The 16,610-nt window shown below is 39.6% G+C and overlaps 1 protein-coding gene across 5 annotated transcripts in view; it reads left to right on the top strand.

Annotated features, from left to right (window-relative positions):
- Positions 1 to 16,610, top strand: part of LOC122360159 (transcription factor HIVEP3) — a 58,784-nt gene that overhangs the window by 35,519 nt on the left and 6,655 nt on the right. For 2 of the 5 annotated variants that reach the window (XM_043260526.1, XM_043260531.1), the window contains exons 2-4: positions 8,154 to 12,775; positions 12,913 to 13,058; positions 16,435 to 16,610. In XM_043260526.1, the coding sequence (XP_043116461.1) occupies positions 8,588 to 12,775; positions 12,913 to 13,058; positions 16,435 to 16,610 (4,510 nt within the window). In that variant the 5' untranslated portion in view covers positions 8,154 to 8,587. Of the gene's footprint in view, positions 1 to 962; positions 1,147 to 4,872; positions 5,041 to 8,153; positions 12,776 to 12,912; positions 13,059 to 16,434 lie in introns of those variants that run through there. The other 3 variants (XM_043260530.1, XM_043260528.1, XM_043260527.1) reach the window with 3 other exon arrangements.

Here is a 16,610-nt window from a genome sequence, read left to right as displayed (position 1 = left end):
TCTCATTGATTCATATGCACGGAGACAAAACAGTTTACAATATATTGTGTATCTGAAGTATTTTATTAAAATAATTTCTAAAAGTATAGGCTATAAGTTTTTTATGAATTCATCTGTTCATTAAGGTTCCAAAAAAATTTCCAAAAAATATTAAGCAGCACTGTTTTCAACAACTGTTTTCAACATTGATTATAATAAATATGCCATAAGCACCAAATCTACATATATTAGTCAGATTTCTAAAAAAGCATGTGACACTGACTTCAGTAATGAAGGTAAATTTGACTTTATCACAGAAATAAATTATAAATTATTTTTCAAATATATTTAAATAGAAATTCAGGTGTAATAATATTTCTCTATGTTGCGTTTGCATTCATTCAAACAAATAAAGTCTTGTTGAGCAGGAAACAAACCTTACAACCCCATAACTTTTGAATAGTGGTATATTTAAATATTATGTATTTATTTTAGTGCTGCGCAATGATTAATTGTGATTATTTGCATTCAAAAGCAAAGACTCACACATACAGTACATAGTTAGAAAAAACTTCTTGTTTTTTTTAATAATTTAGAAAAATTCTGAAAAGTTAAGACATCTAGTGATAATTTCATATCAAAGTGTAAATGTCTCCCTCAGTGCCTGTGATGATCATGTCCCTGTAATAAGCTGCATAACCAATTCTGCATTCTGGTTTGATCAGTTGGTCATCACAGCAGAAACACTCCTTGCTGTCCTTGTGCATGGAGGAGAAGCCTGTTATTCAATCACTGTAACAGTGTTCATTCACACACCCTTTTCCGCCACCTCGTTCCCGCCATGTGTCTCCATGTCTCTCTCACACCCACTCGCTTTCTTACTCCTTGTCTTTCTCACTCTTACTCTCCCCCTCCCATCTCTCTCTGTTTTTCTCCCCTCCTCACCCTCCTCCCCCTCACTCACTTCACAGAAGTACACCCACTCAAACACAAACATTCATATCCGCTGTGTCGTTTGGTGGCTTTCATTCATGCTTTAGCAGTGTGAGGTGGCAGAACTCAGGTAATGGACGGCACTACCTCCTGTCTATCCGACTGTACGCTGTGTTCTGTTTGGAAAATGACCGCTAACTGGAATTACTAGACATAAGGGGATCAGCTTTCAGAGTGAGTATTTCACTGTTTTTGTTAACGGTGCATTTAAGTTTATTGTCACCGCATTTTTTGAGTGTGTGGCGGTTGAGTTGCATTTCACTGGACTGAAACGTGTGTTTGTGGGCTGCACAAACATTTCCTTAATTTCTTTTTTTTTTTTCAGTAAAGATATCTAGACATCCTAGGATTGTATGTAAATTTGTGCATGTGTGTGTATGTATGTGTATATATATGTGTGTGTGTGTGTGTGTGTGTGTATATAATGTGCATATGTATGTATATACAGTATTTGTATATGTATATGTTATATAAAGTTAAATGAAATAAAAAAAAAGAATAAAATTTGTAAAATAAATTCACATATCGCGACAACAAATGTGTACATATGTTGCTCCTCTCATGACATGATAAAGGAAAAAAAATGGCTATCTTGGCCACAAATTTATAATTGGTTCCCACAACTTAATTTGTGGCCGTGTTGTACTAATACATTCTCTAGTTTTAACTGCCCTGATTTAACTGAATTTAGATTTGTGGGAACTAATTCTCAAATCATGACCACAATATGTTTTATTTTATTTCTTTTTATGATTTTTTTTTTTTTTATTTTACCCTTCAATGTTATGTTTAGAGTTTAAAGTCATCTTAATGATATTTATACATTTTACCGAACACTGAATAATTTTTTGCAGTGCTTTCACATGCTCTTTACATCCAGGGAAATTTGTCATAAATGACTCAGACTCATTGCTTCTTTTGTCTTGCATGTAATAGGTTCTATACGTCTTCAAGAAAATCTGTTAACTAAGCATTTTCTAGGAATCTGAAACCGCCCAAGGCTGTGTGATTGTAGGCTCTTTAGGCGAATCACTACGTTTCCTTAACTAGCGTGTCAAATCTGATGAGCTTCAACTCTTTGCAGTGTCCGAGGCCCTTATTTTCCATGTCTTAGTTAAAGAATCTCTCCATCAGGAAGAGTACAGGTAAAGTGCACTTCTGAAAAGCCCTGAGAGGCTTCCTCATTAACGCTGCTTTGTTTTTGGAAGGTTAAAGCCAGGAGAGACCTGAGAGGTGGCGGTAACGAGGGAATAAAGAAGCTCAGAAATGCAGCCGGAGTATGACTAATCATATCAGAGTGCTCAGCGGCGGCTGTGTGGGCCGGCCCGTGCGCTTGTTAGAGTTCTGGGGGCCATCTGATTCACCGTCGCTCCCCGTTAGAAGCACTGCTTGATTCACTTCCTGATGTGGGCGGAATTTTCCTATCAGCCCTGTGCTCTGAAAGCCGAAGGGTGAGGTGATTGACGGGCCCGATAGCACCATGTTGTGGGTGGCTTGGAAGACTGAGCCGTTCCACTTGTTCCTCTGTGAATGTAAATGAATGAAACTCGCACAGCTCATCTTTCTCATTCTTTGTCTAGGGTTACTATGGAAGCCCTGAGTGGCCGTTTTTAGCAGTACGCTTGAAGTAGGCATGTGTCACCTAGTATTTTTTATTTTTTTTTGATGTTCTAACCAGCCTAAACCTTTTTAGTTGATCGAAAAATAAAAATTGCCAATATTTACACAGTTGTTCCAGTCGTTTCAGTTTCTTACGTTTAGTTCTATATAATTAAAACGATTCATTTTGAAGAATGAACTTTTAAAAAGATGAAAATCCCCATAAAGATGGGATAAAAGCGATTTGTATGGTTTGTGTACTTTATTTCAAATCGACTGAAGATCAGAGGTAGTTTTGTTTGAGGAATGGACCTAAATGCAAAAATTTACATTAACTGCGACTAGCTTATTAAATCACTGAACTATGTCGGTCTGATTTGTGAATGAGTCATTCAAACTGGCTTAGTGCACTGGTTTGAAAGATTGATTTGTTCATAAACATCTCAATGAAGAGGAATGTCAAAAACCTGTAGTTAGGCTGATCCTCACAGACAAATATGACTTCAGGAAAGTGAAAGTGCAAGTTGCAGACCACATGATCCTTTCATGGGGCTTTTTAAAGCTTACAAGTATCAGGAAAACCTTTTTGAGTTTGAAACGTAAGAAATGTTCACAGAATTGTTTAGTTTTGGTCAACTATTAATTTAAAACCATTTATTTCTATAAATAAGGTGAGGCTGAACAAATAAAAGTGATCCAGCATGGCGTTTTTGCTGATATGCATACCTGCTCAGAAACGAGCACCTTGGGCTGGTGAAACTGAAGACCCGCTGACCTGATTTGCCCTTGTTGCTCTTTAATCAAAGTAAACACAAAATGCCTCTTGAACTCCCCTGTTCACAAGTCTGTCTGCCAGCATCTGAAGGTCTGTGAGGTAAACCAAATAGTTCATACAGTTACTCAGAATGTGTGGTGCGTTACAAGTGGGGTCTGTCTTATGGGCTGATTTGGCAGATGATATTGGGCTTATTTAAGTTCAACCTTGAGTTTATGAGGCCTGTTTATGTTGCTTATTTTGATGTATAATTTTTAAAGTTTGCAGTCTTTTGAGGTATGTGTGTGTGTGTGTTGGTATTTGTGGGTAAAAGGGACACAAATTAGAGGTATTACAATTTGAAGGTGGTTTATGATGTCCCCGTAATTCAAAAGGCTTAAAAAACATACAAAATGCCTTTTGTTTTTTTTTTTTTTTTTTGGAAAATCTAAAAAATGCACAAAGTGTCCTGTAAAGTACAGTATAAAAACCATTTCACCTATAGAGAGTCCCCATAAACCACAAATAACAAGCTATTTATTTATTTTGTGTAATTTATTCCTGTAATGGCAAAGCTGTATTTTCTGCTGCCATTCATTACTCTAGTGTTTAGTGTAACACGGTCCTTCATAAATCCGTCCAATATGCTGATTTAGTGCTAAAAAACATTTCTTATCAATGATATCTTTTCTTATCAAACACACTTGTGATTTTTAATAATGTTGTGAAAACCATATGGGTTTTTTTATCCCCAGGTTTCTTTGAAGTTCAAAGGAAAAACATTCATTTGAAATAGAAGTCTTTTGTCAGACAAATGTCTGTCTTGGACTTGGATCGATTTAACGTGTCCTTGCAGAATAAGTAAAAAAAAAAAATTCTTACTGACCGTAAATGTTTGAATGGAGTCGTCAAATTTTTTTTTTTCTTGTTTTGATTAGATTTTTCCTTTTGTACTACATAACTTTGTGTGAACATTCAGTCCAAAAGCAAAGCTAAACGGAGTACAACAAAGTTGGAAAGCTAATGTTTTTCTTCCGATTTAGAGCAAACACACTTTTTTTGTTCCGATTTAGAGCAAACAAACTGCAGGCCTGTGGCAGGGAGTGGGATGTGGACGTCCATGTGAGGTCCTTGTTCAGTAAACGCTACAAAGATCTAATTCTATTTTTCAGTTACTATACACACATCTTGATTTTGCTAAGTTTGATGTGTTCCAGGGTCATATTTTTGCAACCACAATTTTGTTCCAGGGTCAACAAAGATGTTGACCTAGGAACACCTTGAACTCTGCAAAATCAGGTTCTGCATTACTATACTTAGTTTGTGGTAACTGACTGATTTGTATAAGAAGAACATTTTCACATCGGCTGTCTTTTACTCTGTAGACAAATATACGTAGCGTATCTTTCTAGTCGAACAAGTCACCGCTGATTATTCCGTCGCAAGGAAAGGATGTTGGACAGGGACGATAACAGCACGGTTCAGAGGGGTCGTGATGTCTTTCCCCCCATGATCTTTACTGAATGTTGATGTTTGTGCCAGTACAGACGGGGTGGTGAGGTGTGCCTCTGACTCCTGCGGCTTGACATTCAGGAGGGGCCTTCTGGCAGCGTGGGCCAGCGGCACCGCCTCCTCCGGTTTGTCTTTGATGAACATGTTGAGGTCTCAGCGAGGGAACACGTGGGGTCATGAGATGCTGCCACTGGCGTGCGGAGGTCAGCCTGTTTATCTACTTCCTTTTGCCTGCGTGCCACTACACTCAGATAGGATGCTGGGGGACAAATTTAGACCTCCAGCTCACCCTCCATCTGCCATGGCTAGCTGTAGGCCTGTCTCCATGGGAACCGGAGCCAGGTTGCCAAGAGTAAGAGCTGGAAAGAGAAGCGCTAACTCTTTATCCATCATTCTGCTCAACTAATAATAAAAAAATTCCATTTTAATGGACCTGACATGGAGACGATGAGTTATTGTCTTCATATGGAGCGTGATTGGATTATTTTGATCGCTTAGAAACTAGTGCACTGCCATCGGTTTTATAAGTATTGTTTGTAATTATGTAAATATTAGACAAAATGAGCTCCTTGAATCAAGATGGTCTCCTTATTTACTACAGTCTTGACGAGCCGCCACGTGGCCTCTTTGAGTCCTCGAGTCAGCTCTATTAAAGAGCCCATGTTCTACACCAGCAGGGTCAGTTCACCTGGAAACTGCTAGAAACGAGCCAACCCCAACCAGTCGGGAGATATTTTTATCATTCTTGGTGTCACAATTAACATAAGACGAACAAGGTGACATTTCTGTTATCAAATCTGCCGAGTTGTCACTAGGACAGTGGGAGGCAAGATGGGAGAGCTTTAAAACGTGTTTTTCCACTCCTGTCTAGAAGTGTCTGTGGGCTATTCTAAGAACAGGCCTGACGATTTTGTGACTCAAGCACATTTATTTTACGTTTTCTTCACAATCTGTGAGACTTTCTGCATACAAAGACTGGTTTGCTAGTTCATGATCCAGATCAGATTACCACACCAACAAATCTTGAAAGGGAAACCAAACTTAACTTAAATTACAGTTTGTTTGTTTCCCCCCGTTAAATTTCAGTGTATTTTCAATGTTTGTGCAAGATTTATACTAACTAGATATTAAGTAAATGTGTATGGTGCTTACCTTTTCTAAACTATTATTAGCATACTGTGTTGTGGGTAGTCTTCAAAATGTTTTTAGTGCATTGCTAAATCCTGAAGTGCTATAGGGATATACTAGGGGGTTTCAATGTGTATTTAAATGGTAAATTAAGTCACGCTTAGTTGTGTTTCTATAAAATTGTAGTCTGTATATATATTGCATTATTTAGTATTTTACAAAAATGCGTATCATTGCTGAAAGTTTTTTTTTTTTTTTTCACATGGATGTGAATTATAAAATATGACATAGGATAGTATTGTAAAGTGCCAGTACAGTCCTGAGAAGCTCCCAGCTGTAGGTCCTTATGTTTGAGAGAGGGAGCAAGAGAATTTTGCATCATGTTTGTCACACTCACCTTGTGTATTTAATTTATCCTTCATTTGACCTCTGCCTGGCTTTGTTTTCTCACTGTTGTTAAAGTTACACAAGTCTGTTACAAAAAAAGCTGACAAAAAGTAGTTGTTGTTTTTTTTCTTTAGGTCTTCAGTATGCATGGTCCAGCATTATTTGTTTTTCTGCTGCCTACGCACAGTCCATACCCTATTCTTTCACCTTTCTGGTCCTGCCAAAGCCTTGTTCTCCTCTCTCTCTCTCTCTCTCTCTCTCTCTCTCTCTCTCTCTCTCTCTCTCTCTCTCTCTCTCTCTCTCTCTCTCTCTCTCTTTCTCTCTTTCTCTGTCTCTCTCTGTCTCTCTCTGTCTGTCTGTCTGTTGGGCAATTTCAGTATCATCATTGAGGCTTAAATTTCCAGATTTTCCAGTTAGATAATATGAAAAGTCTCTGTTTGTTTTGGTCTGCTGCTTTGTGATCACAGAGATGAAATATGAATGATTGGTGATCTCTATATATGCATGGGCATGAGAAAACTTCTTCAGTAGTTTCTGTCGTAATAGAGGGTCTCCCAGTGCAGTGCATTGCACGTAGACAGCTATGAATAATTCACATAATGCTCTCCCCATTCGAAAGCCTCTAAATCTCCCTGTTTAAGAGTCACATCAAAACCAAGGTTGTTAATCTGTCTTACACTTATTTTTGATGAATGAATGGACATCTGTTATGAAGTGATAACAACAAAGTATCCTATCTATATTTGTCTTTCTCTACACTTTTAGATTACATCTGTTTGTATAAATCCAGATAACAATTCTAACAACCACACAGTTTAATTCTATAATAAACTGTAAGCCCCATTCACAGTGATAACCCTGTGCAAATCAGGTGAATTCATTATAAATGTATACTTTAGTCCTTTTGCAGTCAAACATATACCTATTTTATCATGAATAATGATGAAGGTCTTAGTATTGTTATATCTTCTATAATTGCTTGCTGATGATAAAAACACTGTGTAACCAAAGCCTACCTCTGCTCTGAGAACGCTCATTAAATTGTTGCGCATCACTCAGCCAGGAGCAGCTGTTTGAGAAAGCAAACTCAGTCAAGAATCTGTCAAGTTATTTCAAGAGGAAAGCAGTATTTTTCTGCTTGCTGCTTTTCCCTCAGTGAACACCAAGTAATGAAACCTAAGATGCTATAGTTTTTGTGAACATATGGAAAAGAAAACAGTAAATAGAAACAGTAAATAATTGCACAAATCCAATGTTTTTGTTGTTTTCCAGTAAAATTATACATAATATAAATTTACTGGGTGCTTAATTGTGTAAGATATTAAGACTTGTTTACAGAAATTATATACTAGTAAGAGAGTATTGAATTAAGTGTTTTTTTGTTGTTAGATTTAGGCTTAATTTATGCGCTAATTCTACAAAGTTAATTCTACATATTTTCTGAATAAAAAAAAAAGTGTTAGGTTGTTTACTTGAACAAGCCTTAAATACTAATACTAAATGTTTTCTCCAGTTTAATCAGAAAACTTGAACACAAAAATGAATGACCATTTTTCTGACAAATCTGAAAAGTTGAACAAAATATATGTCTTATGTCCCATTAGAATGTTTTTAACAAATATATGTCTGGAGTTAGTATAGCAGTTTAGAATTATAAATGGGAATATATGATTTGCATATTAATCTATTTTAAATTGATTAATTTTAATCTTTTAAAATGAGCTAAGCAGTAGTTGGCTGCTGCTGGTTGGTTAAATTACCCAACACTAACCACTTCTTTTATTTTTCTGTGTGTCTACAGAGCCAGTGAAGGTCTAAATGTGACAACCTGAAGATAGGAGACTAGTAGTCTTAAAGAATTATTCAATGTCAGCAGAGAAAGTGCCTCAGAAGCATCTCGAGACATTCTTTGTCAAGCTCCATTGCTAGGCATTAGCCCAAAAGACACACAAAGATGAATTTCACCAAGGCTCTTTGTGAACAGGAGAGGAGACATTTAACACACAACCAGCACTCACATATATGGCGGCTACATACTGACACTGTTTAATTATGCCTCTCTCAGTTAAGACATCATCCGGTATCTTATATTAATTATGGCATAATACAATTAGCCCCCTAAAGCGAGCGTAAAGACTTTTTCCTATCGGAAGAGTATTGATGCAATGATGTTTATTGGATTGGTGCTCAAAGCAGCACTCCCATTGCGTTCTTGAGGCCTCCTCCCCACATCCTATGGAGGCGGAGGAAAAGCAGTCAGCTGATGGGGAGCGGTCTGGTGGGCAACAGCAGCCATCAGAATCTTTGTTAGCAGCGCAGCTGCCTCAGTTACATCAACAAGCTACCTCGCAATCTGTCCATGAATCACATGGCCGTCTTCAACACAGGCAGCCAAAACGCTTTGAAATGCTCCAAAGGCAGAAGCAGCAGCAACAGTCACAGGCGGGTGGGTCATCTTGGCAGCTTTCAGAAGTACCTGGTCCTTCAAGAGGCAGCTGTTCTGCCCTGGGAGATCCATCTCCCCAAATCCCTAATGTTAAGCAAACTCAGTCTCTGCCCAGTGTGGAATTACAGGAAGGCACCCCATGTAGACGAGAACGTAAACCCCAAAAACCAGGGAAATATGTGTGCACATACTGCGGCCGTCCTTGTGCTAAGCCTAGCGTCCTCCAAAAACACATCCGATCTCACACTGGAGAGAGACCTTATCCATGTGTCCCATGTGGCTTCTCATTCAAGACCAAAAGCAACCTGTACAAACACCGCAAATCCCATGCTCATCGAATAAAAGCAGGCATGGCCTCAAGTCGCGAAGAGACCAGTTTCATCGGGCCCGAAGGTGGAGCCTTGGCAGATGAGCAAGAGGAGGGTACGGAAGGAGAGAGTTCAGGTTCTGATGATGAGACGGGGCAACACCAACCATCTACCTCACAGGGCAGGCCAACTCTGAAAAAAAGTAGTAAAGTGGAATTGTCATTTATAGAGGAGGGTCCCCAAACAGAGGATTCACAGGCAGTCAAGCAAAGGTTAGCAATGAGGCTAAGCGAGAGGAAGCGAGCTCCCAGAGCATCTTCAGATGAAACCAGATCCTCACTGGGTCCCGGCAGCAAGGGGAGCACAGAATCTGGCTATTTTTCCAGTTCTGGGAGTGCTGAGCTCTCTCAAGTGAGCCCACCAAATGCCAGTGCTAAAACGTATGCTGAGATAATTCTAGGAAAGTATGGACGCCTAGGACAACAGCAAAGAATTTCACATCAACAACTGCAATTATCATCATCTTCAGGTCAACAGGAAAAATCTGTCCCTTTCACTGTTCCAAAGACACAAGTCATTGAGCATATAACTAAGCTAATTACTATAAATGAAGCCGTGGTGGATACAAGTGAAATTGATAGTGTCAAACCAAGACGCTCATCACTCTCTAGAAGAAGTAGCATTGAGTCTGTAAAATTCTCTTCACCCAAAGATTCCTGTGTTTTTGAACCAAAAGCAGATGTCCCAGGCTCCTGTGGCTCAGCTGTTCAACTTATTCCTGGTAGTTTTGGAAGTGAATTACCTGGCTCATACTTAGCTGAAACAGAAACACTGACTGGTCAGAGCTCCAGTGCTCTTCTTTATAGGAGTCAATCAGTGCCATCTTCTCGTAATACTTCAGATACAGCTTCACACGGTTTTCGTCTAAGTCATTCTTTTGATGATCAGCAGGCCATTGCAGCTGAAATGAGAATAGGGCCACATCAACGAATGTTACGACGCCAACCTGCTATTGAGGTGCCAGTTGGAGTGGACCTCATTAATGAGGATGCAGGTCCTTCTTCCAGTTTGAAAGAAATAGAATCTGGAAAGAAGCAAGAAAGGGAATTGCACCTTTATGAGTGTGACATTTGTGGTATTCGCTTGAATAAGCAGGACTCTTACACTGCACACAGACTAGCATGTATGAGTAAATCTCCACATGGTCTGCAAAGTGAGGAAGGCTGTTCTTTTATTGAGAATCAGCCACAAATTATGAGCTACAAGTTCAAAGCAATGGCCATGGCAGTGCGCAAAAGAAAAAAAAAAGAAGAAAGTCTTGAGGAAGACCCTCCCAGTCCAGGTCCAACAGCAGTGTGCTTCAGCACCCAGCCTCCATCAATGCTAGGTAGTATTGATATTCAGGGCATACCCCATGGCCTTTCACAAAGTGAGGTAGAAAAAAGGAGTTCCTGGAAGGAAATTTCTGTTATCCAGCATACCAGATCCTTTGAAAAACAGGAAAGCATCTCTATGGCAAATCAGGGAGCAGAGCCAGAACACGAGCCATCACAGGAGCCAAAATCAATCTCCACATCCCGGTTAATCCGTCAACCCAACATTCAAGTGCCAGAAATTCTGGTTACAGAGGAGCCAGATACCGAGATGGTCTCCCATCCAGTGAATGCTTACACATCTAAAGAGTCAGAGAAGGTTGAGGAATTCCAGTGGCCTCAGCGTAGCCAAAGTCTGGCTCAGCTCCCTGCAGAGAAGCTACCGCCAAAGAAGAAGCGTCTCCGTTTGGCTGAGGCAGCCCAATCATCAGGAGAATCTAGCTTTGAGTCAGTATCTCTGCCACACAGCCCAAGTCAAGAGAGCAATGTTTCCCATGCCTCTAGTCGATCTGCATCCTTTGAGGAATCCGGAAGGCCAGACACTGAGATGCAAAGTGGTACCTGGAGCTCCCAAGGCTCTCACATGTTGACAGTTCCATCAAGTCTCCATCAGCACCATCATTCTCACAGAGAGATGCGCCGCTCAACCTCTGAACAGGCAACTGCAAGTCCTCCACACCCTGCACATGTAGAGGAAACAAGAAGCAAGTCATTTGACTATGGCTCCCTCTCTCAAGAGCGCACTTCTGCTACTTGGAAGGAGAGAAGGAAATGTCTCTTGGTGAAGCACGGAACCCTTGGTGAACCTGATCAGGAGGAGCCATGTACTAAACCTGGTATCTCAGCTGTTTGCCAGTCCTACCTAGGTCATCCTCCATTCACATTCACGGAGCATAGAATGGGAGGCAGGACCTCTAGGATTAGCTCAGAGCATATAGGGAAGACCTTGCAGCTCTTCCAATCCCCTCTTTCACTCCCACCAGCAGTTTTCCCGCTACACCAAGCAAACCCTGATTTTTGTTCCCCAAGTCAGCTCTCTAGATACCTTCCAGTCACAACACCAGTCGTGTCTACCCAGATGTTTCAGCAAGCTTTCCTTCACAGTGAGCCGCCTCCACCACACCCAAGACCCATAGAATATGTAGAGCACCTGGGACTACCCCTTCAGCCACTCACCACTTTATTTCCGCTACAATCAAGTGATGTTGCTCAGGCTGTTTGCTTTCCCATGCCAGGTGGTCTGACTATACAGGTCCCCTCAGGACCTCTTTACAGTGAGTCTAGATCATCACCTTCCTCCTTGCATACTCCCAGTCATTCACAACAGCAGCTAGTCGCCCGCCACAACGCCCATCCCGTGATTGCCCCTTGTCTTCAACAGCTTATGCCAGTGGTGTCTCTTGTAGTGCCTGTTCGCTCACAGACTCACATACCTACCTATGCTAGTGCCATGTATACAACCATCTCACAAATTTTAGCCACAACACAGCATCCAGTCTGCTGCACAGCTATGGTAATCATGGGTAAGCTGGAGGAAGACAAGCTTCAGAGATCTTACCTTAGATTGCCCTCACCTAGCCCCAAGAGCTATATTCCCTTGCCTCTCCCACTCGAGCATGGAGCAGGTGCTTCATCTGATGACAGCTGTGGGCAGCTAGGTGCTGGAGGAAGTAAGCGAATGCTGTCACCTGCCGGTAGTCTAGAGCTCAGTTTAGAGGCACAACGGCACCAAAAACGGGTGAAAGAAGAGGAGGAGAAAGAAGAGGGCGACAAGGAAGATGACAATAACAAATGTGACAATAAATCTCAGGAGGTGAGTCAGGGAAAAATTAAGCAGAGGCTAACAGTGGAGACATTGGGGAGGGCCAAAGAGTCAAGAGAAGTACCAGAAACTGAAAAGTTAATGAAGCAGGACTTAACCCAACACAAATCTGAGACCTTAAAGGAGGAGGGAAGGATAGAGGCAGGACATCGATATGCTCCAAGGGTAACAAGTCCAGAGAGAACTGTGGACCCTTCATACCCCAGTTTGCATACCACTACATCTGTCAGCTGGTGCTACTTGAACTACACAAAGCCCAACCCATCTACACATAGAGATTCAACTTCCGTCTATTCCTCGTGGAGTGTTAGCATGCATAACCCCAATATACCTGGCTTATCCACCAAAATATTACTGTCCCTGCTGCGTTCTAAACAGAAACATAGTGCTGAGACATATACTATGGCTACAGCTCCTCCACCAACCACTGACAAGCTGGTCCCTACTGACAACAAGACGGACAGTGCGTCAGAGGTAAACATCACTGTAATTTTTAATTTTAACATATTGCATTGATTGTTTGATTAAACAAACAAACTCCCTGCTGATGGTGGTGTTGTGTATAGATTTACTACAGTGTTGGTGAATTAACTTGTCTGTCTGGAGTGTAGGTACGTGCTTCTCCGCCCATCACACCCGTCGAAGTAAAAGAGGAACCACCAAATGAACAAGGAGATGAAGAGAAAAAAAGTTCTGATGACGTTCCCGCTACTTCGACGCAAAGTGAGACCACACGTGTTTGCATTTTTGAGGGCGGGTGAGTAAATTCTTAGTTATTATTTATGAAGCTGTAGCTTTGTAAGATAAGATAAAGTAGCCTACATGCAGTAAAACTTAAATGGTTACTCTACCTCAAAATGAACATTGTGTCATTAATAACTTAGCCTTCATGAAAGACTTTGTCAGAATACTCCATCTGCCATCACTCGTTTAACCATAACGTTATGAAGCTATAAGTTATGAAGACAACAAAAATAATAACTTTATTCAACGACCATAACGTCAATGTAGTGCAAATTCGGAGAGCCTCCGCTGGATGCACAAAGCATACGCTGTTCTGTGTCAGCCGCAAAGTTTACATATTCTGTGCATATTTACACTTAGATCTGTACAAACACAGCATGTATAGTCACAAGCATCCTGGTTTTTATCTAAAATATATTAAATAGATTTTTCAAGATGAACAAAGCTTTTACGGTTTTGGAACAACATGGGGTGAGTGATTAATGACAACATTTTTCATTTTGGTGTGGAGAAACCGTTTAAATAGTTAGCTGTACTACAAGCTACTGACAGTATAATATTGTAAAAAATAACAATGTAATGTGTTGTCATACTATGTTGTAACAAGTAACTGGAAATTCATTTTTATAAAAAAGTTTTTACAAATAACTGACCTCTCTTTTTCAAAAAAGCAGCATGCTGGTTAGGTATGTTTTGAATTATGGCAGCTGGTTTGAGATGGTCTTTAGTTGGTCCTTAGCTAGTCATGACCTGGTTTAAGATCTTCATGTACTGGTTCTAAGCTGGTTGAGCAACTAGCTCCAACTCAGGTCCAGATCATAACCATCTTAAACCAGCTGTCATGCATCATAACATACCTAACGAGCATAATCTATTTTTTTAGCAGGGTATAAGATTTGCCTATAGTATTATCTAATAATGCAGCATATATATTTTGAAGTCCTGTTAAGGAGTACTAATAGTGCAATTTATTCATTATCTTCCTGCCATGAAAGTGCATTTTTGTAAGTGCCAATTAAAACACAGCTGCTGCTCAGCTTGAGGTTTTCTTTTTATTTGCTGTGTGAGTGACAAAGACATGGTAGTACAGGTGAGACCACAAACCATTAGGGACTTCATTTATCCTGCCTTGTTCAGTTGTCTGCAGAATTCACACCTTGCTCAAAGGTATGAATTTGGATGGAGCGTAGAGCGAGTGCTGATAACTTAGACAGTAGCTCTGCAGATGTGTTTTTGAAGTCTGCTGCTCATTAGTGTTGTGCCAACTAAATCTACATAGCACAGTTAACAAGTAAAAAAACATCAAGATTAAAAATCATTTTGAATAAATACAATAACTGCTGACATTTCATGTCTGCACTGCTTCAAGATAATCATTTCTTAGTTTTTCTTAGGAACAATACCTAACTTTTGTTTATTTGTCGAGGTAAGATAAGTCAAATACCATACCACTTTAATATTCATGAGTAAATTATAAATGGAAAGATGATTTGTGTAGTTTGTAGTAGATGATTTGAATATCATTTTTAGTATAAAAAATGAAAGGACAGCAGATTGATGGATGAATGGATAAGAAAAAGGAGAGATGAGAAAGCTGACCTGTAAACATCAAAAGCTTTGGATTCATTAGCTGGGTCTCTTGTATTCATCTGCTCTTGCGGGGCTCTCAATGTGGTTGAGTGCTTAAACTGCGGCAACAACTCACTACAGCCTGCATTTTTATCCCTGCTTCCTTTGTCTCTCTCGTTGCCTTTATTTCGCTCATACGGTTCTTCCGCCTTGCACACCCACGCACTCCCTAATCACATCAGTCTCTGCGCTCTCTGTCTCACACACACACACACCGTTTTGTCTCCAAAACTTCTCACATCCATCAGCACCCTTTTGTCTTTGCACTCTCATAACTGTATTTGTTGTTTGCTTTCTTCCTCATGAGCAGAACACTATCTTCCTGAAGGACAAAGGTGCCAGTTTTTCTGTAGGCACCGGCCCCTTTCAAAGACACCTTTCTAAAAATAGTCGACAGGTGTGTTTGTATATTAAAAGACTTTAATGTCATCCCTCTGATTGCATTTGCAGTGTCCTGGGTTGTACAAAATGGAGTGTGCTAGATTTTTTTATTTATTTATTTTTTACCTAGAAACAGATGCTTAGCAAGTCGTTTTCTCTCCACCCCATCCATTTTTACACTTTTCATGAAAGACTACAGACAGCTTTCAAAATGCATATTCTGTCTATAAAAATACATCCCATCCTGCTGGTATCATAGCTGCCATAAAGCAGATCAGGATTCATACTCTAGCAGTCAATAATGCAATTATACATTATTATATTCTCTCCGACTGTGGGACTTGCAGCATTGTCTCATAAGCCTGTAACAAAGATTGTCACATCCAGCTTTTAAACAGCGAGCATTCAATATATGCTTATTATTAAAAATATAATAAATTATATGCTTTAATTAATTCATGAAATATATGCTTGTTTTTTATTATTCACCCTATTTGTATTCTTTTTAAGTATTTAGAATTATTTGTTTTTTACAATATATTAAGTATGTTTGTTAACCCCAAGAGGGTTAAACTTCCATTTTGATTGTCTTATATCAGTCTAAATGGGTTTATTTTGTAATACTGACTTGCAGTAATACTACATTTGCAGTTTTCTGCTTATTCTATGGCTGCTCATACCAAATAAATAAACCGTATGGATTTTATTATTATCCGTTATTATATGTTACCTTATTATCTTAGATTAGGTTAATGGGTTTAGGTCTGCTAAAAAGAATAGTTTAATACAGCAAAATCAGCCCAGCAACCACACAAGCACTGCAACAGTATTACAAAATGAATGAATATTACTGTTATTATTGTTAATTTTTAACACAAATTGCTTTCTCTGTGGACTAGTTATCTAGCGTATTTAGCATCGCTGTCTTAGCATGTCTTTCTTTGTTTTTCTTCCTACACTTTTTGTTTCTGGCCAAGTTTACTTAATTAAATATAACTATATCTCTTGTGCAACACATTGTTTATTGGGTAAACATGTATTTCGTAAGAGACCTTTGGTAAACGAACGATATGGAGTTAATAGATTTTTATATACGGCCAATTTTATCTCTCGGTCCTCAACTGGAATTGTCTCGCCAGCAAAAAACACCTAGTTTGAGCCAAATCATGGTTTATTGAGACCATCCGTGGCCTGACAAGTGCTGAAAATATATAGTGGCAGTCCAGACCTCTTCTAATGAGGGATTCGGTGTTTTGGACAATTTATATCTGGATCCTGCCAAAGTGAAAACTCTATCTTTATATTATTCAGTTTAATGAATCTATTATTTTTATTAACTTATATCTGTTTCTCTCTCTCTTTCTCTCTCACCTGAGCAGGTATAAGTCAAATGAGGACTATGTATATGTCCGCGGTCGGGGGAGAGGAAAATATGTGTGTGGTGAGTGTGGGATTCGCTGCAAGAAGCCCAGCATGTTAAAAAAGCACATTCGCACTCATACAGACGTCCGTCCTTATGTCTGTAAGCACTGCAACTTCGCCTTTAAAACCAAAG

This window comes from Puntigrus tetrazona, chromosome 16 (genome assembly GCF_018831695.1).
Source record: "Puntigrus tetrazona isolate hp1 chromosome 16, ASM1883169v1, whole genome shotgun sequence".
Classification (NCBI taxonomy): domain Eukaryota; kingdom Metazoa; phylum Chordata; class Actinopteri; order Cypriniformes; family Cyprinidae; genus Puntigrus; species Puntigrus tetrazona.
Note: the sequence above shows the minus strand (reverse complement) of the source record. Positions and strands in the feature narration are given on the sequence as shown.